This window comes from Protopterus annectens, chromosome 2.part1 (assembly GCF_019279795.1).
Source record: "Protopterus annectens isolate FY-2018-M chromosome 2.part1, PAN1.0, whole genome shotgun sequence".
Classification (NCBI taxonomy): Eukaryota; Metazoa; Chordata; order Ceratodontiformes; family Protopteridae; genus Protopterus; species Protopterus annectens.
Window position 1 is genome coordinate 1,957,536,962 of NC_056729.1, and position 26,563 is coordinate 1,957,563,524.

Sequence of the window (26,563 nt, forward strand, 5' to 3'; positions counted from 1 at the left end):
GATTTGCTGCAACTGAGGGCATTCACAGATCTGAGGAAGTCCATATTGCTTTGCTCTAGTAAATGTTATTAGAATAAAAACGGATGCTTAATTTTCTAAGTTACTTTTGTTAAAATGTAATATTGAGTTACCCCATGGTTGTTTAACTTATTTTAATTTGTTTTTATTTCTTCCTTTTTGAAGATATGCTTATGGTATTACTTCCAGCACTGGGAGCTCTGATGTGGTACATTAACTGTTCAGGATTTTTTCTGGGTTGTTTTAGTGAGCTTTCATTCCTTTGTTTAATGGTTTCACCTAGGGCTAATATGAGACCCAGTTAGGGGAAGTTGTGTGTGTGTGTGTGGGGGGGGGGGGGGCTGTATGTCAGGGTACCAAGAAGGTGCTTTGTGCTGTCAGCAACATCCCAGCAATGAGAGCATTTTGTGTGTTTTAACCCCATCCCATGGAACACAATGCTGTCCCCCTTGCAATTGTGAGCTTTTACACACTTGTTATGAAGGCTACCACCTTTTGGTGGCTTGTTGATTGTAATATGCACCCTCCCAAGCCACTCTCTGCATGTCATTCTTGCTCCAAGGAAAAGTGGCAGTGAGTGCAACCAGCTCCACCCTGCCTCCCCAAGGATTTCCCCTCCCATCCTACCTGCTAATGCCATCAAGCAGCCAATCCATTAGTCAAACTTGGCCCAACTGCGCAGTGGTCAGTGATTTATCCCTGTTTGCCACTGGCACTTGCTGACTGTACAGATTCTTGAATATCTAATACTATCATCATTGCAGACCTGCTTTATAAGATAGCAACATGAACTGGGAAAGGAAATCATGTTTTGTGCATTCATTCATTTATATTAAGTTATAATAGTTTTATTTATTTACACTGAAAGTGAGGCATTAACTTCCCTGATTTTCAGTGGAGGAATGTCAGCATAATAAGGGGAACTGGGGCCACTGAGTACATGGAGTGAATCATGGCAGTAGAACTGTACCCACTGAAGATGGGGAGGCATGATATGTAGGCAGCCCCACATTATGGAGCAGTTTGATGCGTGACATCTGAAGAAAGATGGGGTGATGGCACTGGTGCTCTTTGTACAATGAGTGAAGTAAATATAGCATCTAGAAATATTACTTCATGGATGTGGGCAGAGGACACTGTAATGCACTGCTGGAGGGGTTATTAGAGTTCACATTAGCAGAGGGGTTTATAGATGCTTAGGGCAGATTGAAAGAGGAGGGAGAGTGACAACTACATAGCATTAACTGTAATGGTGGGTGAATGTGATCAATCAAAGGTGTTTACACCCCCCCCCCCCACACACACACACACACACACACACACATATGCACAGACATACACGCGCACACACACAGACACACATGCATGCACATGCACATACACACACATGCACACACACAGACATAAACACACAGACATAAACACACTAACACACACAGACACACACACACACACATATATATACACACACACACACACACACACACACACACGCATGCACATGTACACACAGGCATACACACGCACAAACATATCCACACGCACAGACACACACACACATACATGTGCGTGCGCGCGCGCAGGCATACACACACATGAACACACACACAAACACAAACACACACATGCATGCAGGCATACACACATGTACACACACACACGTATACACAAACACACGTGCACTCACACACACATACATACACTCATACACAAGCAAACAATTGTGTATGTAATATGTATAGTGTAAATATAATCCAAGAAAAAATATGTTGTCTCATGGATTTAAACTTATTTTCAAACAACTTCCATGAAATATTCATTTTAAAACTGCTTTCCAGAGTTTATTGATGCATCAAAGTTTACAAAATATCAAAATTAGAAAAGACATACATTCATGTAAACATTTGTTCACTAATAAGGTAGATCAAACAAGGCATAATAAATAGATGCAAATGTAAGAGACAGTAATATGTTAAGAAACAGCTCAGTGGTAGGTCTTAAAGGTGTCACAGAGGCATGTGCTCCCTTGCTGTTGCCTGGAGGTCTATGTTTTCCCTAACATGTACACATAGCAAGTTACTTATCGAAGCAGATCTTTTGCCTTTTCTAAATCTCTGCACCTGCCCTGCTGCTCTATAGCTGCCTCCCCCTGTCACAGGATTTCCACTCTTTGGGTACCACATGATCATTTAGCAGCCCAATTCTGAATGCAAGGTTAGGCAGGCAGTGGTTGAATCTGTGTACCGATGATGTCCTGCTACCTGTTCTTGATGGAACATACTAAAGAAATGAATCACATGACCAGTTTCTGGCAGACCCTTTGGGCATTACTGATAATCCCAAATGTTGATTGAAGCTTGAGCTGGCAACCCATGAAGTTCATATGGTGTCACAGACACTTACACCCAAAGTGACCATACCACATGGCTTCTGTTAAAGGAAAATCTAGGCATATACCTTAAAAATGTTTTCTGTTAGTAGGCTGGCTTCAATCCCAACTCGTTTTCCACCACTAATGAATTTATATTTGTTGGTCAGATTAAATATGAAATGAAAAATAAATAAACTTATTTATTAAATTAAATATACCATCAACAAGATAAATAAAAGTATTTATGTATTTACTAAATTAAATATGACACCAGGAAGATAAGTAAAAGTATTTATGTATTTACTAAGTTAAATATACCATCAACAAGATAAATAAAAGTATTTATGTATTTACTAAATTAAATATGACACCAGGAAGATAAGTAAAAGTATTTATGTATTTACTAAGTTAAATATACCATCAACAAGATAAATAAAAGTATTTATGTATTTATTAAATTAAATATGACATCAGGAAGATAAATAAAAGTATTTATGTATTTATTAAATTAAATTTGACATCAGGAAGATAAATAAAAGTATTTATGTATTTATTAAATTAAATATACCATCAACAAGATAAATAAAAGTATTTATGTATTTACTAAATTAAATATGACACCAGGAAGATAAATAAAAGTATTTATGTATTTATTCAATTAAATATGACATCAGGAAGATAAATAAAAGTATTTATGTATTTATTAAACTAATTATACCATCAACAAGATAAATAAAAGTAGGGCTCCACATACAAGTGACATGCTTCAGGTTATTTAGAGTAGCACAGAGGGGCAATCTATGGGGCCTTGCTGCTGGGGATGGGCAGAAATGTTCAGAGGTTAAGGCATCTGACAGATTTAAAAAAAGTAAGAAGTGTTCTTACACCCCTCAAACCCCACCACAGTCTGGTTTACAGTAAAACCATCAAGCGTTCTTTTTAATATTTCTGAACTAATCCACTTCATGCATAGTTTGTAGGCATGATAATATAGATGTTGCAATGTAAATTTTTAGTGTTAAACCTTGCGTTAATGAAATGTTCAATGTCATTAATAATAAATTAATTAATTAAATAAATAAGAACTGTGCTATGCACCCTTGCCACATATTTGTTTAGATAATAACACTAAATGTATTTCATCTGACAGAGGAGCACGAAGAATCTGTCTACAATCTGTATGTGTCTGAGATTCGCAATATTCATCTTCATCTGGACAACTGTGAAGAACGACTCATCCGGCAGATACGCACACCTCTGGAGAGAGATGATCTGCAAGAAAGTGTGATTCGGATCTCAGAACAAGAGGTATGTGATGTCATCAAATTCTGCATTTCAGCAGTAAATATGTTTGCAGATGCCCACAAAGGGTTGTGCTGTCAAATAATTATATCTGAATTTGACTGTCCTTTGAAGAGTAGTTTCAGCACACTGAACACTTGAGCTGAATGGCTTGTACTGAAATGTCATCTGTATTATTTACTTATTTATTTATTGTTAGCTTGCAGGCTGTAGTTTACTAAACTGTACTTGGGTTTGGACATACTTCTCAGTACTGTTCTTTCTTGGTTTTTATCTGATCAAGAAACAAAGTTCTTATATGTTCTTTCTGGGACGAATATAATATCTAATTGGTGTAACAGCCCTCTCCTATGCTCAGAAAGGCAAACTGTCTACCGGAATCTACCTAGAGTCAGCCCTCTACACAGGCAAGCTATATATTCAGGCCATTTTAAGTTTAGCCAGTTTCTGTCAAAGGTGAGAGTTAAACACTGTCCCTTGTGTCTGTAAAGTAAACACCTTAACCATTATACCAATCCCCAACTTTCGTCCGTCTTTCTTTGCATACATTTAAATATCACGTGTAAACAAATTTGTATACTTAAAATGACTTAACATTTTCTCAATTGCATGTTTGTGCTTACAGACACTAATTTATAAAAAAGGAAGCTCTTTTTAATGGTCTTCAAGCTAAAATTTCACTTTTAAAGATTCCAAAAAACACTGGAAAATGGAGATTGGATATCTGTTGGCATTCTTTTCCAATTATCACATTCATCGGGACTTACTGATGCCATTGGAGAAGCAAGCCTTAATTACTTAATTAATTGATTGCTAAACTAATTGCTTTACAATTATTTAACAAGCTTTAGTCTCCCACCCTCTCACACACTTCAGTGAAAGAACAAAATAAAACAAAAACATTGAAACTTTTAAGTATTAATGGATAACACAGCTGCTTTCCATGTGTGCCCCAAAAGACATAAAGTGATCCCTGTCAAGAGACTGTGACAGCAGGTGTTTGGTCTCCATTTTCCAGTTTTCATGGCATTTTTAAAAGTAACATTTCTGCTGGAAGACAATTAAAAAGAACCTGTTTTATAAACTTGTCATTGGAAGCATAAAGATGAAGTATGGAAAATTAGTTTGCACTTGATCTTTAACTTACTCCACAAGAGATACTTCCCCTCTCAAAATAATAATAATAACAATAACAACAATTTATTTTAGCCATACCCTATAACACCTGCAGTGAAACCAATGAATCAGTAGCTTTCAACAGACTCCATTTCCTAAAATCTGTAGGCAACAAGCTTTTTTAATGTGATTCCTGCCAGACTGAGTCATCTGCCTAAAGAATTGTGTAAGGAAACAGAGAAGATCAGAAGAACTTTAGTTGACACCACTCCAAAGTCACCTGTGCTCTAATGTAGTAATATATAAAATATATAATATATATAATATCGCCATCAGGTGACACTGGTACATGTATAATATATATATTATTTTATTTATTTTATTTATTTATTTATATATATATGTATAAAACAGTAGCAGTCACTCAATATGTACATGTAAATTACATGTTCTAATGGAATGCACTACCATGGCAGAGCATGCGTCAGCCTTGTATGGTACATCCTAGCACAAAGTACCTGTCCCCTTAGTACGGACACTGCTGAATCCACTTAGTGACTGGGTGCTTGCTAAGGAAATTTCTATATTGATTCATTTACTAACTTTATATTTCCTTCTGTTTGCTGATTTGTTACTCACTGCATAGCACAAAATGTTTTGTAGTGTGTTTTGAGTTTATGCATTATAACACTACATTTTGTTATAGTGTGTTTTGATATTATGCATTATAACACTGCATTTTGTTGTAGTGGGTTTTGATATTATGCATTATAACACTGCATTTTGTTGTAGTGGGTTTTGATGTTATGCATTATAACACTGCATTTTGTTATAGTGTGTTTTGCTATTATTTATTGTAACACTATGTTTTTTGTAATATGTTTTCATAGTATGCATTATAACACTGCATTTTGTTGTACGTTTTGATAGTATGTATTATAATGCTACATTTTTGTCATGTGGTTTGAAAGTATGCATTATCACACTGCATTTTGTTGTAGTGTGTTTTGATAGTATGCATTATAACACTGCATTTTGTTGTAGTGTGTTTTGATAGTATGCATTATAACACTACATTTTGTTTGTAGTGTGTTTTGATGTTATGCATTATAACACTACATTTTTTGTTGTGTGTTTTGATAGTATGCATCATAGGTTCATAGGTTCATACTAGGCTATCTGCCCTAGGGCATTTATAAGCCTAGCCAGAGTGTGTTTGGCTTTCGCCACCCATTTAAAATGAATTTTGCTATGCCCTTTTTCGAGGTTAGTATACTGTGCCTCTGTCTAACAGTGACACAGAAGTGATACCCAGGGTAAACCTATGATCTCCCATCCACTCGTCAAGATTCCTCTTGAAGAAAGTCAATGAGGGACTCTGCCTAACCTGGACTGGGATTTTATTCCAGAGTGAAGGGAGCCTCTGGGTTATGAATCTGTCCCTCCAGCATGTCCTATTTATTTCAGTGCTGAGGTTCAAGTCTCTTGAGCACGTAGCTCGATGGGATTTGGATTTTCTGAGGTGCAGCATGTCCATTAATTCCGGGTTGGACATGGCTTTATACGTCAGGCGCAGATCGCCTCTGAACAGGCGGTATGCCACTGAGTAGAGCTGGAGTTTCTTTAACCGGGCAGCATATGGCATTTGTTTGAGCCCTTTGATCCTCTTGGTGAGGTACTTTTGGGGTCTTTCCAGTTGCTGCAGGTGTCTGGTAAGGTACATCCCAAAAGGGGCATTGTACTCAATTATGGGTCTGATAAGGGATGAGTAAAGAGGCACGATGACCTCCCCTGATCTAGATGTGAATCCCTTCATGATGAGGTGGGCTATATAAAATGTTTTTCTAACCACTTTGGCCACGTGGTTTTCAAATGAGAGATTGCTATCAACTTGGGTCCCCAGGTCCCTAATTACTACTTCTGTACTTAATGGATTACCACCTATGTGGTAATTTGTGGGTACTTTGTTTTTGCCAAAGGGTATGACTATACACTTTCTGGCGTTTAGCTTGAGGCCATGGCTCTGGCACCAGTTGTCTGTTTCTATGAGGCCCTTTTGTAGGATGCTTGTGTCAGCTGGAGAGTCGATTATGGCGCCTAGTTTGCAGTCATCTGCGAACTTGGTCAGCCACAGTCCTTCCGTGTTGGCCTGTACCTCCGAGAAATATATACTGAACAAGAGAGGTCCCAGGACTGAGCCTTGTGGGACGCCACTTGTAACTGGTTTGGAGTCTAACATGGCTCCGGCAATTCTAACCATGTGGGTTCTGTCCTTGAGCCAGTTTGCAACCCATCTAGTGATATAGGGGTTTATATTTAAGCTGGTGAGCTTATCTATAATGCCCGAGTGGGGTATTGTATCGAAGGCTTTTGCGAGGTCCAGGTAGGCTGTGTGGACCACCTTCCCCTCATCAATGGCCTTGGTGACTGTTTCAAAGAAATCGACCAGGTTTAAGAGGCAGGATCTGCCCTTAACAAAGCTGAACTGGGTAGGATCCAGTGTCTGTAGGTCCCCAATATCTATATTTATGAGGTCCATGGTGATCCTTTTCCATAGCTTTGCAGACCAAGCTAGTCAGGCTTATGGGGCGATAGTTTCCTGGATCCGTTGAGGCACCAACTTTGTGGAGAGGGACCATTGTTGCTGTACGCCACTCTTTGGGTAGTAGTAAAGTAATAGTATGCTACTCTTCCTGTAGTAAGGCTGAGATTGAACAGTAGTTTTATGTTTTGGGTTTAGCTCTTCTTGGAGTTCATGTAGGACGCAGCCCGGGACACCGTCTGGTCCCATTGATGCTGTGTTTTTTGCTTTGGAGAGGGCAGCTCTTACCTGAGCATCTGAGATGTCAAGGGGGCAGCACTCTGCTGGGATAGATATTTGCCCTTTTGGTGGGGAGGGGAGAAGTTTGTGCTGAACCTGTCAGCTAGGATGTTGGCAATGTCTGTGGGTTCAGTGTATTTTTTGTCATTTTGGACTAATTCTGAGCATATCTGGGAATTCCCACCCAGGTTCCTAACATAACTAAAGAAAGCCTTGTGATTATCCTTAGTGTCCTGTGCAATTTTTCTCTCGAAGCTGGCCTTAGACGATTTTATGAGTGCCCATAATTTTTTGCTAATACTGATCAGAGATGCCTTCCCTTTTTGGGATTTTGCTCTATCATGTAGTAGCTTCCTTCTTCTATTGTATAGTTTGTTTATGGCTGGGGTCCACCAGACAGGACGCCTGCCTTTGGAGGATTGGGTCTTGGTTTTATTTGGGATTGCATGATCCATGCATTCCTGAATGTGTTCATAGAATGTGTTTATAAAGGATTCTGCGGTCTGTGCCGTAATTTCCACAGGTCCAGGGGCTTTGAAGGATTCCACCTTGGTTTTGTGGATGTGAAATTTGCTTTAGAGAAGTTTTTCACTGTGGTTTTCTGGGCAGGGGGTGGTGTCGGGATGTGAATATCCAGTGAGATTATTTTATGGTCTGATCTTACCAGTGAGGGATACACTTCTGGTCTGGAGCATAGACCCCCCATGTTGGTGATGATCAGGTCCAGTATGTTTTCCCCTCTTGTGGGAGTGGTAACAAGTTGTTCCATAGCATTTGAGTTTATAAATTCTAGGAACCTTTGGGCTAGGGTGTTGGAGCTAGAGTAATGCTCCCAGTCTATGTTTGGGTAGTTGAAGTCACCCAATATAATGGTGTTTGGAGAGACCTTCATATTTTCCAGTGTTCTCAGGAAGGCCGAGTGGGGTTCCTGGGTTTGGGAGGGTGGTCTGTAGCAGGCTATAAACTGGAAGGCAGTTTTACCCACTGTTAGTTGCACATGAATAGTCTCTGATGCTTCGTGCTGTGCCACCAACCTGGAGGTGTGGGTATCTTTGACAAATATTGATACTCCCCCTCCTTTTGTGGTTCGGTCCAAGTTTTGGGGCTGAAAAGCATGGTATGTGGTATAACCTGGTAGTGCTGGGGTGCTCTCGGGAGCCTTGAACCAGGTTTCTGTTACTGCACAGATACCGATGTTCTCCATGCTAAGGAAAGTTTCGAGTGCGTGCATCTTGAGGTTTAGACTTCTGGCATTGAGTAGCATTACTCTTAGTTTCTTATCCCTTGTGATACCTGTGGAGGTGGGTTTGTCTTTTGAGCCTTGCCTAAAAAAGGCACTGTGGGGGTAGCAAGAGCCTTTGCCAATATCCGAAAGCCCAGGGGTGACAGGTGCAAGTCGTCCCTGCGTCATCTGCTGCATTTTTCTCGATCTCTCTTGTAAAAAAATCACGTGTTCCACAGTGGAGTATCCTGATGCCAAAATTCCAATGAGTAAATATTGCATAGCTCTATTTCCCAATAAAACACTTAGAAGGCTTTAGTCAGTGTAACACACCATATCAGTACCGCACAGTGCTACTGTGGTCATTAAACCCATAAAGTGTGACTTGCAGATGTCTTTTTCACACTGTTAACAGTCCTGCCATTACTTCTGAGGTATTTATCAGCATCTGAAAAGTGGAGAACCCAGCATAAAGTGCTTAACATAATAATCATTTGGTTAGACAGTACTGCCCAAAGTGAATTCACTCGAGGCCAGGAAACCAAACTGATGACTCACTGCAAGTAATATGGCTTGATTCGAGGTTTGGTGAAATCAAACTTAGATATAGTAGCTAGTGGAGAGTAGGAACGCAGTTCACTGTATTGGGAGGGGGTAGGAAATCCTCCTCCTCGAATGAAAAGTTCTAACTGTGTTATTTGGTTTTCTGCTCTCAACTGAATAGTCAATTAAGGCAGCATCTTCTTCTTCTTTCGGCTTTTCCCAGTTAGGGGTCGCCACAGCGGATCATCTGTCCGCTCATGATTGGCAGTAGAGTTTTACAGTGTCGAGTTGCCAGCCCGGCACCCAACCTTCCACGGAAGGCACACAAACACACACTCACACCTAATCCACTTAAACATGTCTTTGGGATGTGGGAGGAAACTGGAGTACCTGGAGGAAACCCACGCAACCACAGGGAGGACATGCAGACTCCGCGCAGAAGGCACCCCAGCTGAGGATCGAACCAGAGAACATCTTGCTGTGAGACGGCAATGCTAACCGCTGCACCACCGTGGCCGCCCTAGTCAATTAAGGCAGCATACTGTGTTCATTTGTAAGATTCTAGATCCAGGTTTGTACCAGGTATATCCCACAGAGAACCGCAGTTCAAGAAGGTCTTTGATCATGACTTCTGCACTCCACCACCATTACTGAGGGAAGCCTGCATAGTCCCCTCTTGCTATAATGGTATGGAAACTACCCTAGATAATGTGCAGTGGCAGTAGCTTATGATACTTAAATCATAGTCACTTCTGTCTTGTGTTCTAATCGTATCTCTGTCATGATTAAATGAGTGGGCTTTGGCAGAGATTTGTAATTTAATACCTGCTGTAAAGTGCTATTGCTAGAGTTTAATTCATGTAATTATGTCCTCTGAAACTAGAGAGCTTTGATGGTCTTAATGAGAGTGCTTGGACAACTTGTGAAAAATCAGATAATTAATAAAATGTTTTTAAAAATAAAAACATGAAAGTGAAATTATGTTTTATTACCTTTTTGAAACTTTGTGTTTTATGTTTATTTCTTGTTGTCTTTCAACAGAAATTAAAGAAAGAACTGGAAAGACTCCAAGAGGATGTCGAAAAAGTATCTGGAAAATGTGAGATTTTCTTCTCGCAGGCTGCTTCCTCCCCTTCTGTTCCCACTCTGCGTTCTGAGCTCAATGCTGTCATCCAGAATATGGATCAAGTGTTCTCCATGTCCTCAATTTATTTAGAAAAGTAAGTTACCCTTCTCCTCTGAGGTTGCTACCCATGACAGCTTACTTCTTTACACTGGCATACTGGGGCAGATTTTCATGTGATCAGTAGGGCTTACAGTGCCTGTGGTTCAGGATAACATCGATGTCACAAAACCCAGAGCACTTTGCATTATACTTTTCATCTGATGGATAACACTTATGTGGCTGGATATACTTTAATTCTGTCTTGTTTCTCATTTCTTGTAAGTTTATCTTCTTGTGCTGCTGTGTCTTCTGCATTCATTAACTGTCCATACTTATCAACATAATTATAAAAATGCACCTTTCAGTATCCTCTTTTTGCCAATAAGCTGGAAATAAAATGGAAAGAGGTTTCAGTCAATGCATGCATGGCATCTGTAAAGCTGCTAGTGGACAGATGCATGTGTACTTTTTTCCTGTATGCTTTTTGCTTTCCCACCTGCTGACCATCTGTTCCTCTCCAGTAAATCTTGGTGAATTCTTTCCCTTATGAGTTATAGCATGGATGCTGACTTGGGTGAAAGCTGAGTGGAGGGAGCTCTCATCCAGGGTAGCATGAAATGTGCTTGACCCTAGCTGTCCATCAGGCCATCAGCCTTACTTCAGTCCTATTTCTCACTTAGTGGCTCCCTGGCCCCTGCTATAGACTATCTCAACCTGGAGCCCAGGGCCCCACAGGAGACAGCCAGTGTCACCATTGAAATCCTGCAGCCTACTGAATGGTTTACTACTCACCCACTGCTGTGACTTCCCCTTTCTGTCCAAGAGCCTGCAAGGAACCCTAATTAATATGGACATCAAGGCATTTCTGTTCAGTCCTAACTACTCTCCCACCTGACTGATATGAGCAATTGCAACATTGTGAGGTTGTGCTCTACCTTTTCATTGTGCATGTATGCTACCACACACATCTGCCATTGTGAGTGTGTGCTATGCCTTTTCATTCTGCATGCATGCTACCACACACGTCTGCCATTGTGGGCATGTGCTATGCCTTTTCATTCTGCATGCATGCTACCACACACATCTACCATTGTGGGCATGTGCTATGCCTTTTCATTCTGCATGCATGCTACTACACACATCTGCCATTGTGGGCATGTGCTATGCCTTTTCATTCTGCATGCATGCTCCTACACACATCTGCCATTGTGGGCATGTGCTATGCCTTTTCATTCTGCATGCATGCTACCACACACATCTGCCATTGTGAGCGTGCGCTATGCCTTTTCATTCTGCATGCATGCTCCTACACACATCTGTCATTGTGAGTGTGTGCTATGCCTTTTCATTCTGCATGCATGCTACTATACACATCTGCCATTCTGAGCGTGTGCTATGCCTTTTCATTCTGCATGCATGCCACTACACACATCTGCCATTGTAAGGGTGTACTATGCCTTTTCATTGTGCATGCATGCTACCACACACATCTGCAACTGAACACTCCTGTCACTGGGTTGGTAGGGCTGGAAATGGGCATTCAGGCTTTTACATCCTAGGGACGCTGATGGCAACTTATTCTGCTGCAAAAACCTGAGGTATTTAGAGTAAGTGAGATGGCAAGACAGCAGATAGATTGGATGCATGTGGTCTCCAAACAGCATTTACACTGTAGCCAAAAAACATTGTGGCTTGAATGAAAACTGATTGGGTCTGGTGTTGTGAGAACTTCTATGCATCCAAGACACCAATGAGGAGATGCAAGTTAATAGAAAAACACCTTCCCCTCTGCATGAATGACTTAAGTATTTATGTGCGTAATGCCCACTGTGTACTATTCTTGGCTTGTGGACGGTTAGTGTCCTCCCTTAAACATAAGTGGCTTCGGTTTGTGGGTATTGGGGGTAAAGCCAGACCCTCAGGCTGTTAGGATAAGTGCAGTCTAGGCACAAGGAGGAGAAGTAAAGAGACTTGTAGTTGAAAGTAGGGGAACAGACTTTGGGCATGATAGCCCCTCTTCCTCATAATGTGTAACAGAAGAACTCAAGACCAGTGGGAGAGGGTTAATTGTCTGCAGGTTTGAAGGATAAAGAAATTAATAAATCGTTTGTAATCATTTTAGTATGGCTATGACATGTTCTAAGAGTGACCAAAACAAAAGTTAGACTTCCCCCTCCTTGCTGGAAAAAAGTATTCAGTAAAAGGGTTTTTGTCTGAAGCTATATATGTATTTACTGGGGATTGGGGAGGCCTGAAAGTGTTTTGTGAGTTTTCATTAGCAAATTAAACACCCCGTCTTTTTTCATGTTGTGCCACTCATATTTGTGAGACCAGATCAGAAGTAATAATGTTACGTTCTGTATCCTTTTGAACAGAGGACCCAGTTTGTCAGTTAAATGTGAAGGTAACATTCATTAAACATCATTAAACATGCAGAAATCTGCTTCCTGTAAGTAGCTATTTTACTTGTTATTTTGCTTAGCCCAAAGACACTACCTGTTCATTGTTGGTATGCTTAAACACATTATTACTTTTCTTAGATTAGTTAGTTAATTCTTCACTTTCTTGTGAGGCGAGATTTTCCAAATACTTGGTGAAAACAATTCGTCTCTGATGTAGTATTTCATTCATAATAGCCTTTTGAAAAAGTTGGTATTATCACATTATTTCGACAATTAATGGAGGACATGAGGTGAAAATTAGTAATGCATGGGCCATAACAGACACTATGATTACTGATTTCTTTTGTCACAGTGGGGAAGTAAATACCTGAGGAAAAAAAAGATTAGTTGAGTGGTGTGCAACTGTGAATCAAACAGCATTTTCACTGCACTCTTATGATAAACATTCACTCTCATTTGTGTTTGCAGGCTGAAAGTTGTATATGTGGTTCTGAAGAACACCCAGGGAGCTGAGTCTCTTGTGAAACTGTATGAAACCAAACTCTGCGAAGACGATGCAGTGACAGCTGATCCAAAAGACATCGATAACCTGATACTTACACTGAAGGTACCCCACTGCTGATAATCTGATATTTACACTGAAGGTACCCCACTGCTGATAATCTGATACTTACACTGATGGTACCCCAGTGCTGATAATCTGATACTTACACTGAAGGTACCCCACTGCTGATAACCTGATACTTACACTGAAGGAACCCCACTGCTGATAATCTGATACTTACACTGAAGGTACCCCACTGCTAATAATCTGATACTTACACTGAAGGTACCCCACTGCTGATAATCTGATACTTACACTGAAGGTACCCCACTGCTGATAATCTGATACTTACACTGAAGGTACCCCGCTGATGATAATCTGATACTTACACTGAAGGTACCCCGCTGATGATAATCTGATACTTACACTGAAGGTACCCCACTGATGATAATCTGATTCTTACACTGAAGGTACCCCACTGCTTGAGACCGAGATTAATTTTCTACTAAACTAGATAATTCAGAGGACATCGGCTGGCTGAGGATCTTTTACCTGAGGGTCAGTGGTTCAGGGACAGCACGGGTTAGCACTGGTCAGAATTCACTTGTGTTTTTTGGTAATGCAGTGATTTTCACAGCAGTAAACAGCTAAGATGGCTGGCTTCCATTATTTATCTTTTTAACATGATGGTAAAGGTCAGCAATTTAAATGAAGAGGGATCCACTGTGATTTCTCAAAATAGTCTTAAAAGTTGTGGGCAATTACTTTTCGGTCATTGCTGTAAATTGTGAGAAAGGTCTCTCTTTTGAAATATTGAGATCTGGATTGCTGAGTCTCAAAATAATAATAATAAAAAAATACAAAAAGGAGCATATATCAAACATCACTCTTCTCCTTTAAACTTGATTTTTGCAGGATGACAAGCCCCCTCACCCCTTAAATATATATATATATCTATATATGTATGTATATAGCAACTCTTGAGGTCAGCTTATCCTGGAGAAAAGTGAACATTCCGATTGGACGTAGTATATGTAAGCATGGATTTTCAGTCATTCGGTCTGTTTCAGCATTTCAGGATTTGTCAGTCTGTGTCCTGAGAGCTTAAATGGCTATCATGCAAAAGCACGTTTGGATCACTGCCATTTACAACGGACAAAGTTACGCATTTGGATAATGGAAGAACATACGCATCTGAATGTAGGTGAAAGAATGAACAGAATAAATGCAGAATGTGAACACGTACACACCGACACGCACACACACACACACACACACACACACACACACACACACACACACACACACACACGCACACACACACACACACACACACACACACACACACGCACACACACACGCACACACACGCACACACACACACACACACACACACACACACACACACACACACACACACACACACACACACACACACACACACACACACACACACACACACACACACTGTTATATGGTGAGTTGGTTCAACAGGTGCCCTTTATTTATCTATATATGTATATATATATATATATATATATATATATATATATATTTATTTATTTTTATTTTGTTAACTGGGCTGGTGGACTGGTCCACAGACCGCTTTTAGCCAGGACCCAGGCCATATGGGCAGTCACATCTTTTTTTAAACATTGAACAAAATATGGTGAATACAAACATTGTAAATACACAGAGAAAACTGTACCAGACAGCTGAACCTATGAACCTAATTGTTGTACAGGAACAGGTGCTGGTTTTATATAGCTGGGATATATTAAATACAAGCTTACTATACAGTCCATATGGGTAAAAGTTATAATTATTAAATTCAAGCATACCATACAGTCAGTATGGGTAAAAGTTAGAATTATTAAATATAAGCATACCATACAGTCCATATGGGTAAAAGTTATAATTATTAAAAACAAACATACCATACAGTCCGTATGGGTAAAAGTTAGAATTATTTAGGTTTGCATGTTTGTAACACTGTTTCTGTATTGTTTTTAAATGAGTTTATGCAACAGTATTTCTTTTTAAATGAGGTCAACACAGTTTACCTATTGACAATCACACCATTCACAAGAACTCACTGTAATTCCATACCTTTTTTCCACAAATCTTTTTACGATCATTGATTTACAATGCCCCCCATGCTTAATTCTTATATTCATATGTGGTACAGGATGTGCTGTCTAGCTTTGGATGGCACTCAGAGTGGTAAGTCTTTGCCATTTTTGTACATAATACATTTATTTTTCTTATGTATGTTTTTTCATTAAATGTAAATCTGGCCATAAACCTCTGTGCATTAGTACACTGAAAAGAATTAGACTGGAGGCTGGAAAGGAAATTTAAATGAATATGTTAGAGTGCCTGGAATGTGTACTCATTTGATGTGGTTTATTGCAACATGCTAACTGTTTCTGTAGGACATGTGGACAGAACACAACCCAGTCTTCATACCAACTAGGGTGATACCTGTTTTAGGATGGCAGAAGTTACTAAACTCTTAATGCATGACTTTGAAGACATTAGGCATTATGCATTGGGTATATGCTAAGATTTCCTATTGTGATAGCTCCATTTTGACACATTTCTAGAATATTCTCAGTTTCTGCTGAAATAACCAACCATATGTTAACAGATTGTATGACTGTGCGCACGTGTGTGTGTGTGTGTGTGTGTGTGTGTGTGTGTGTGTGTGTGTGTGTGTGTGTGTGTTTAAGCTGGTCCATGTCGTGACATCACTTGACACTCTAACATGAAGTGGTCAATTCCTGTGTTCCTCAGTTCAAATCCAAGTTCTTTTCTGCCACTCTGATAATTTGGACCTCTGGCCCAATGTAAGCTGTAGGAACATTCCTGCATTCAGTGTCTGTGATGCATATACCTTCAATGTGTTCTTGTGGTTAACAGATCAATAGCCAGAAGCAAAAATGGCACTTTATTGGCTCATAAAGGAGCATAGTGTAAGGCATTGCTACACCTTTAAGCACTTCAACATGGCCATGCAAAGGAGGTGTAGAGAGCAGCTCAAGGCCTACATCTCCGTGGGGAAGTTAGTGTCTGTGGATGGTGGGAGAGCAGCTCAAGGCCTACATCTCCATGGGGAAGATAGTGTCTGTGGATGGTAGGAGAGCAGCTCAAGGCCTACATCTCCATGGGGAAGATAGTGTCTGTGGATGGTGGGAGAGCAGCTCAAGGCCTACAGCTCTGTGGGGAAGCTAGTGTCTGTGAATGGTGGTTAGTGCAGACAATGGCAAGGGGACAAGTGGTGGTGGTGGTGGTGGTGGTGGTGGGATCTTTCATGTTACCCTTAGTCAGAGCCAAACTGATACGAAAAGGTAGGGGATCCAGATGCCAGGCATCAGTTACATTTTTTCCCATCAATGTCCATTCCTGAGGTGGGCTTTCCTTCCTGTCAGCTCATAAGATCTTCCTCAACTTCTGAGTGATTACTTTTTTGCATCTTTAGCAGATGGCAAGGACTGTGGGAGTTGCCATCATAACAGCTCACATTTTTTTTTTGGGGGGGGGTCAGCACACCTCCTCCCATGTCAGTGCATCCAGACAAGTTCATGTAGAGCAGTCTCTCCAGTCCCTCCTTAAAGGCTGAATTATTACACTTTTCATTTGGCAGTCTGCTTCTTTCACCTTCCACTGACATGGTGGTGCTCACTGACCAGGGGTGAGAATATTCCAGATGGTCCTCTTGCACAATTTAAGAATCTAGAAAAGCTAGAACATCTCAATGACCTTGGGATCAAGGACCCTCTGGATGAAGACCCTTAACAACATCTTGTACAGTAAACTTCCTCACAGATGCTATGGCCAGAACAGCATTCTCAGGTGTTTGTCTGTTGTTGATGGAGACAGATATGTGTCTGGACAGACAGATGTGTATGTCAGAGATTGCCCCATCTTTGGAACAGACTTCCTATTCACAATAAGCAGACCCCCCCTCTCTGGCCCTCTTCAAATGCAGTTTGGATCAATGGATGGGGAATCACAGATTCACACCTGGCTAGTGCCTGTTTCCCTTATGGACAGGTGCAATGTTTAAGATGCTCAGTACACAGGCACAAATCCATGTCATCCTCTTGCCCCTACGGGCCATATATTGGGTAAAAGTGGGTTATATTGGCTAGGCTTGTAAGGGCTGTTAAGCCATTAGCCGAGTAATCTCCTGTGGCATGACTTAACTTTTCTCCTTCAGGGATAAACTTAAAAAGGCATTGGATTCACTCTAATGGGATGATATCCTCTCCAGACAAGATTTCTAAGACAAATCAGACTTCCAAAAGAAGAAACATGCACTCGGAGCATTGTAGGATCTTCATGGCTCCCTTGTTTCCTCTTCTTTATATTACCGTTCCAGTTTTTGGAAAAGAAGAAGAAGCCACCTTATATGATAAGGAGGGCCTCCAAGTGTCAGTCACTGTTGTCTCCTCTTGCTCCGAAGACTAAGTCTCCTAGACAGATAACTCCACTGGTAGTAAGGAGGGCCTCCAAGTGTCAGTCACTGTTGTCTCCTCTTGCCCCGATGACTAAGTCTCCTAGACAGATAACTCCACTGGTGATAAGGAGGGCCTCCAAGTGTCAGTCACTGTTGTCTCCTCTTGCTCCGAAGACTAAGTCTCCTAGACGGATAACTCCACTGGTAAGCATTCAAAGTCCTGTCACGTAAGACCAGTTTTCTTTAGTTTGCCCCAACTTGGAAAGGCATTATCATGGAACATTAACTCCTAAAGCTGGTCTTAACAGGCTACATGTTAGAGGTATACTTTCTCCTCTAGGAAGTGTCATCGCAGACTGGATAGTCTCCATAGAAGTCCTGATGCAGACTCAGACTCACTTGTTCAAAGGGGCCGTAGAACCTGTTCCTTCTGTAGAGAAAGGCAATGGGTTCTGCTGTGATTTTCCCTCCATCTTATGGTGACTAAAGATTTTGGTATGTCATTTCCTAGGTAGTGAAGCTTCAGGAAGTCATATCTTTGCTGCTGCAGGGTGTCTGGACACAGTGGATGCTCTTTGACACATTGTTATGTGGTGTCTGTACAGGACGTCACTTTGATTTTGTATAAGTAAGCTTCACTTGTGGTACAAGGTACTGCATTTCTAACACTCTTTTACCCTTAGAATATTTCCAGAGAATTAGTCATTGTGTCAGAGGTCCGCTGCAGGGCTAGCCACCCAGTGGTGTAAACCTTGACTCTAGATGATTGCCACTGTTGAAGTGACACCCCGACCCCATGTGTAAAAATGTGAAAAGGGGTTGAGGATGGATGGATGCTGTTATTGTGTCAGAGGTGCAGCAGAAGAAGGACTTTGTTGTGACCTTTTACTTGCCCGATTGACTCTCGGCTCCTTGGCTCCTAGTGGTGGTGTCAGTGATCTCCTAGCAGCCTTGGCATGGGCCAGCAAGCATTTTCAGGCCCTGGGAGTTTCCACAGATTGAGAGAACTCCTGGATGTTTCCATTTCAGAGGATTGCTTTTGTTGGGGCGCATCTGGATGCTCTTCAGTGTTGGCAGACCCTGGCCCTAGAGAGAGCCCTGCAAGTCATTGTCTTGACAGCCTGGGTGAGATCACAACCGAGGCTCCAGTCTTAGACTGTCTTGAGCTTGTTGAGTTTTATGCCATCTGCACACTTCATGATTCCATTTGGATGTTGCAGTATACTGTGAGGTGTTAGTAGCTACAAAATGATTGTACCTCACAGGTAATCTGACTTTACCATGGAAAAGGGTTCCTTCCAGTCTCAATGTGGATCTCCTCTTTCTTCAACAAACCCTTCGGAATCTGTGATGTTGTTTGCATTGCTGGAGAATCGTTAAGCTCATCTGGTCTCCTGTCTTGTGCAAGGACAGTGGACACCCCCCCCCCCCTTCCAGGAAAGGAGCATCACATAAACCATCTGCAGCTACAGAATGTGTATCATCGTTGCTTGAAAGCTTTGGAAGGAAAGGATCTCTCATTTTCTGGTGAGACAGAAATATTCTGGTGTGTTACATAAACAAATAGAACGGCAAATGCTCATACCCTGTGCAGAGGAGTAGAGTAAGTCTGTCATTGGGAGACAGACCTCCCTTCCTTTTACAGCTAGACTCTACTACTTAAGTTAATTTCCAAGTTCAAAGTTCATTTACCATTATGACGTAACAGTTTGACTTAAGACTAGTTGTAAATTAAAGGAAATAATATGCTTATGTATGTCAACCATATGCAGCACAGTCAGTCTAAGTCAGCACTTTGAAGACATTAATTTTTATACAAATTAGTAGTAATGTCACATTTATTGAGTGTATACTAAGAGAATTAAAAGTATTAGTGCTTTTGAAGGTGTTAATTTTCATGTAAAGTAGTGACTGCTACTAGATCTGTTTAGTATGTACAAAGGAAAATAAATTAATTTTTGTAAGTCTTGGTGTTGTTATAGATCTGTGTATATTTTATTTTTGCATAGGATCATAGGAACTGCAAGGCAACAGAATCTTTTGACCATTTATGTCTTGCCAGTACACACCCTTAGAGCACACCTAATTTTTTGGGGAGAGCTAGGCCTGAGTGGCAGCCAGGGGTAAATTTGTGAATACACATCCAATCATCCTGTTCACGTTTGAAGGAAGATAATGTATCTCATTGCTTAATGTGCAGCAGGAGTCTATTCTAGAGGTGGGGAAGGCACTTTGCAATGAACCCCTCTCTCTCTCCACCATTTTTATTTATTTACTGCTGAAGATTTTGATCCCTGATTCTGGTATTTGTGAACTGTTTGATTTCTGGAGATCCAGGACCAGGGCATCCCTAATGGCACAGAGGACAAAGCATAGCTCTCTTCTCAGGAGTCTATGATATTTAATAAAGAGGCAGTGCTTCCAGTCTTTTCTTGTAGCTTAAGGTGTTTCTTAGCCAGTGGTCTTCTAAGTTAAAAACCATGGGGTCTTTTCAACTGTTTTATATAGGTTCATAGGTTAGTACTAAGCTAACTGCCTTTGTGAGCCATTTTAAGCCTAGCCAATTATCCCATGTGAGACTCAAACCCTGCATCTTGTGTTTGTAAGGCAAACACCTTAACCATTAGGCCACCCTCCCAACCATATGGCTAATGAGATACATACCAAAGGGGTATTGTATTCAATAACTGGACTAATAAATGCTGACTATAAAGGGAAAATAACCTCTTTAGATCTGTATGGTTTTGCTTTGGTAATTAGCTGCACTAAGTAGAAGGACTTTATGACTACTGTTGTTACATGACGATAGAAGGAGAGGGAATTATCAACCCAATTTCCGAGGTCTTTAACAAAATTTGCATTTTGGAGTTGGGTGTTTTTTATGTTGAATGCTGAATGGAGGGGATGTCAGTGCAACATATTCTGCAGGTTTTCTATCATGCAAAGAGAATTCAATGCAGTGTTTTAAGTGTTTATGCTTCTGTTTTGCGTGACAGCAATGGCGCTCAGAGGTTGATGAAAAACGAGATGTTTTCCATGCTTTAGAAGATGAACTACAGAAGGCTAAAGCTATTAGTGATCAGATGCTGAAAGCACACAAAGAACGTGATCTGGACCTTGACTGGCACAAAGAAAAAGTTGATCAACTGGTTGAAAGGTGGCAAAATGTACACTGCCAGATTGAAAGCAGGTTGGTATCAAACTACCTTTTTCCTGAGACTGATACTTGCATTGCACTTTGTTTACAGTTGCCTTGTTTTGAGCTTAACCTGTAACTAAGATTTTATTGAATGGTTCACACAGTTACTGTAATTGTCAACTTGGATGTGCTTGTTTATTGATGAAACTTTTGGAAAGAAAATACAAATGCTCATAATTTTTGAATTGCTCATGCCAGGTATGGGAAATAATAGAGCTGCTAGTTCACACTGAAACTGTACTGAACAGTAAGATCGCCAGCATGTTCCGGGGAATTCAGGCTGCAGTTAACTGCTGTCTTCTGATTTTTTTTAATCAAATTTCTTTTTATTAAATATTTTCACAAAATATGCCGAAGATAAACAAGACGTATACAAGTGGTACAGTTGATGTTACAGAATGCATACCATAGGCAAATAATACTAGTTATTGCACACTTTACTAATTAACATTCAAATTAGGTAGATCAACAGTTTTGTATTACTACGAAGATATGCTTATATTATGATTTGGTTCAAGAACTTTTATCATATAGAAGTTCTCTTATACATTGTTTTGCAATTGCGAGCAGTACTAGAGGTATAACATCCACCTATAGAATAACAATTTACTCTACTATACCTTATATACACATATACAAATATGCACCTTAATTATTGTGGCTACTAATCTCGACTAAGTGATGTGTTTACTGTCCTTATATAATTAGCATTTAACTTACTGTTTATGATAGAATATCAGTTAATGCTTTGCAGTACCTCTGATAGTAGGTTTGGTTCTTCTGACTTTTTTTATAAAGCATCTCGGCCAATATCTGTTTTTTCGCCATGTTTTTATATTCTGACCAGGTTAGTCTTGATCTGTCTATCCAGTTTCTCACTATGTAAGCTTTTAATAGGGTGCATAGTGTTATTATAATGTGTTTAGAGAAATTATTATAATTGCATTTGAATACATGTAGTATAGCTGTCTCCCATGACAACGTGAATTTTGAATAGCCTGATTTCTCTAAAAGGAATCTTAGTGAGCACCATAGTTTAAAAACTGTTTTGCAGTTTGCATCCAAAAGATGTGGATGTCTTCTGATTTTTGTTACAATTTTGCTGGTGGGCTAGCAAGGGAAGCATGATTTTTTGCTTCATTCTAACTTCCAGTTGCAGCTGACTTCAGAGACTGTACCCACTACCTCCATGTTCTTTTCTCCTTCTCAGGGGCCACTGCACGAATGGGCCTGAAGTGTGATGTGATTCTTCACTAGTTCAGCCTTCACTCTCAAGGGAAGAAAGGCTTCATTGCTACCAGGTTGTGTGTCGATTCTACAATTTTGGAGTGGAGTAGGTGCAGGCTAGTTCTATCAACCGCAGCAGACTTGCATTTTTTTTTAAATTTAAGACCTGATGTTCCCCTTGCCTATGCGTGTAACAACCCAGAGGATGGATATGCAGTGGGGTGGTTTGAGGGCTATGTGACACATTTCCACAAGTAATGTACTTGTACAGCCAGTCAGTGGAGAACATTTCAGTCATCACTGCCCACCCACAATATCATTCAAGTGTTATTTTTTAAAGACTTTGTGTGGTTATGCTAGTTGCCGTTCTCCTGCTATACCTAGTTCTGTGCCTGCCAGACCTGCCTGCTTGACTGCCTTTTCCAGTTCCCCATAAAAAGTGTGTGCTGTCACCAACTTGGCAGTCTGGTTGTTCTCCTTTTTCACAGTGACAGGCACTGTGTCATGGCTTCTTAACACCCTGTTCATCTTATGGGACCACGTTCTGTCTGTCAAATCAAGCCTTCCCGGCTGTCTCCAAGGAGCTCTAACTATGTTTTACACTTCCTTGATCAATTGATTAGCAGCCCAGATGGAGAATGAGCAGGTGGGTTATGGAGAGGCATAATGAGGCGGAGCATACTTGTCTCTCTTAGAGGCAGTAGCCCCACCCTCTCTTCAAGAGTATACCTTCTATGTCATCTGTAGCCCACACACCAGGGATTATAGGCAAGATGCACATCATGGGACGTATGCCCCACCCCTATTAGACATCTCAGTCACAATATGGTCTATGCACTGGAAGCTGAATTCATAACTGTTTTCATCTTGACCTGCTTTTAACTACCTTTGTGTTCCAAATCCAAACACAAGCAGCTTTCTGGAACTGGTAGAAACAAAATCCAATAAGAGAAGAACAACCAGCTAGTCATCCGATTCCAGGAAGCATTTTGGTTAAATAAAAGTGTTTTTACAGTTTCTGGGATCGGCTGATTAGCTGATTGTTCTGTTTTTACCTTCATGTTCTGCGCTGCTGTGCATAATTTTGTGTATACATTCTTTTGTTGCCTAAGGCCACTCAAAAATTACATGGATGGATCAAAACTACAAACTGCTGATAAGAGGATGAAAAAGTTTTGGTGAAGGTAACTTTCTGGTGGAGGGAAATTCAAATGCGTGTGCTAAGAGTTCGTTACAGTTGAGTTTCTTCTCTCAGTCACACTCAAAAAACTTTGGTCTTTGTGTTAATGTACACATGTAAGACATGTTGAACTTCTACCACCAGGTGGCAGCAGTGTACTACACAGTATATTCAGCATAGCTGCATACATAGGACTGCTGCATTTCTTTGTCAGCAAGTACCAAGCAGCACGTCTTACAGGAAGATACGTCAGTCCTTCTGCAGTGAAACTTAGAACTGTTTATTTGATTATACTGGGCTTCCACATCATTGTACAGCACCTTACCAAAGTCTCAAGGTAGGTAGGCGGTAGAAGGTTCTCTTTCATGTTGATTCATGGAGAGCTATCACATCAGTTAAGGGTCACACACTGAAATTTTAGCATCTCTCCCCCCTTCCGTTTGTTCTTCCAAAGAAGTGCATATCTCCTTTTGGCTGAAAAAAGGTTCTAGTTCAAGTAAATTACAGAGTGGTGCTTCGGCCAGTCACCCTGACTGCCACTTAACTGCTTAGGAGTCCCACTTCACAGGTGGGACACTGACTTTCATATTCTTAAGCAGACTAAAAAGAAGAGTTATATGAGGTAACAGATTTTGAAGGATGGTAGCATTTATCGAGACTACATGTAAACCCTTCTTTTCTACAATATTCTTGTGTCATGCCTATAAATAGTTCAGTCTTTTTTGTAAGCACCTTTATTATAATACCACTTAAGACATAGGCAAGCATACATTAACAGAAAAGAAAGCAAGCTATATTAATATTTTTCCATTTAAATACATTATACGTCACATATTTTCTTTATAATTATCATCAGTCCAACATTACATAAAATGATGGCTTCCTGCCTTCCCGTAAACCTTACTCCTCCTCCTGAACATTATTCTGCAAGTATTGTTCCCATAATTTCAAACTGGCTCCTTCCCTTTTCTTTTTTTGACATTTTTTTTTTAATTTTATTTTAATAACAATGAACAATCAGAGTAATATAAAACAAGCAAGTAACTGTTTGCATATGTCTACAGCTGCGTAATATAGCAATGTAATGCAAATTAACAGCAGTTAACATTTCTCAGGCAAATCATTAAGTTTTACCCACAACTTAAATGAGTCAGTAATATCCCCCATAACCAGTGTTTTTGGTAAAATTTGGATTGTCTTCAGTTTCGTTATGTAGGTTGTCGTGACCCATGGGGGGGGATCTATAACTGGCTAGGACTTGAATGGGGGTCTTACCCACTGTAACCTGGACCTGGAGTAACTCCATGGAGTAGTCCAGTATAACTAGATGGGAGGTGAATTTATCTGTAATATAGATTGAAATAGCACCTCCTTTAGTTTTCACAAGCTCATTTTGCGGTCTAAAGGTGTGGAAGACTTTGTCACCTTGCAGGGCCAGGATACTCTCTGAGGCCTTAAACCAGATTTATGTGACTCCACAAACATCTACATCTTCTAGTGATAGAAGTGCTTCCAGGGAGTGCAGTTTTTGGTTTAAGCTCCTAGCATTTAGCAGCATGACTCTCATTTTGTTTTGATTGATTAATTTCACATCGGTAATGTTGTTTTTGAGACATGCCTAATAAAGGCACTATGGGTGAGGCAAGAGCCTTTGCCAGCAAACAAAAGCCTAGGGGTGTCAGGTACAAATCGTCTCTAACAAAGCAATGAGGTCTGTCGACCATGGCTTCCCAGGCAGACAGGAATTGGATCCCCTTGGAATGACACCAAAAACTAAGCCAATTATTGAAATCAGTAATTTTTTGTTTATACTGTGGCATCATTCTAGGTGAGGGTAGTATGCTGCTCAAGGCTAGGGACATACTTGCTTGGGACACATACTCAGAGAGCTTGACCATATCTCTCTTCATATAGTCAAGTGAGGTACATCTCAGGTCATTCACACCAACATGAACTATAGCAGAATCATAACGGTACTTGCTGCTGAGAGACCCAAGTGCATGCATGATTTGGTGAATCCTGGCACCGGACAGGCAGCTGAGTGGGACATCCATTTGTCTCACTGTTGAGTCTCTAATGACAAGAAAACTTGTTTTTTGAGTGTTACACCTTATGGACTTTGTGGGTGATACACCGGTGTCATGGGTGCTGTGGAGACAGTGTCAGCTGTAGCAGACTTGTGTTTTGGAGGTTTCTGGTGTTTCAGTAAGCTTTCTGACAGAACCTCCGCATATGTGGATTTACGTGTTTGAAGCGTACTATGTGTATGAGTAGTGGTACTATGTGAATAGGTAGTGGTGGGCGAGTTGACAACCTTCTCCATGTTACTGTTTTAAGTGAGAGAGAGCATGGATTCTAGATTCTTGGTGTATGTATATCTCTCACATTCTGTACTAGATTGTCTTTAGTAGAGAGTTATCGTGTACATGAGGCAATTGCTACACTGCCTCAAGAGACCCAAGTCAACAAGACTGGCAGGAGAAACAAGGGTAGTCCAACTGTCCATAATGCTGGGCTGAGGACTGTTGTCACGAGGGGTGGCTTTTCAGAAACAGTCATGGAGGAGCTTGGCGAATGGATATTTCTGCCTGGGTTTTAAGAGAAAAATTGTTGAATTTAACTGTCCGACTTTGGAGCACAATTGCGGGGCTGTGCATAGTGCTTCACGACACACAGACAAGCAAAAATCTGCTCAGATGCAGGGCCTAAGTACCAGAAGCTGAAATTTGAAAAAAAACTGTAACAAAATTCAAAAGGACCAATGAGGGTGCTTATTCTAAACCCTAGACCAGCCTCCCTTTACCAGTCAGGTGCTAATAACATGCAGTTCTTTCACAAAAGTGCAGATAGGCCCCTTCCACTCCAAGATGGCCTGGAAAATGTGCTCAGAACAAATAAACCACTATAAACAGTTCCAGAAGCAGCAGGCCTGGGTCTGGACTATACTACAGCTACTAGCTACTAGCTACCTAAGTGTTAGTGGGAAATACT

The 26,563-nt window shown here is 40.6% G+C and overlaps 1 protein-coding gene across 4 annotated transcripts in view; it reads left to right on the top strand.

Moving 5' to 3' along the window:
• DST (dystonin) overlaps positions 1–26,563 on the top strand; it is a 4,096,730-nt gene that overhangs the window by 2,400,729 nt on the left and 1,669,438 nt on the right. For all 4 annotated transcript variants that reach the window (XM_044063350.1, XM_044063347.1, XM_044063348.1 and 1 more), the window contains 4 exons: positions 3,540–3,697; positions 10,435–10,613; positions 13,429–13,567; positions 20,963–21,156. In XM_044063350.1, the coding sequence (XP_043919285.1) occupies positions 3,540–3,697; positions 10,435–10,613; positions 13,429–13,567; positions 20,963–21,156 (670 nt within the window). The remainder of the gene's footprint in view (positions 1–3,539; positions 3,698–10,434; positions 10,614–13,428; positions 13,568–20,962; positions 21,157–26,563) is intronic.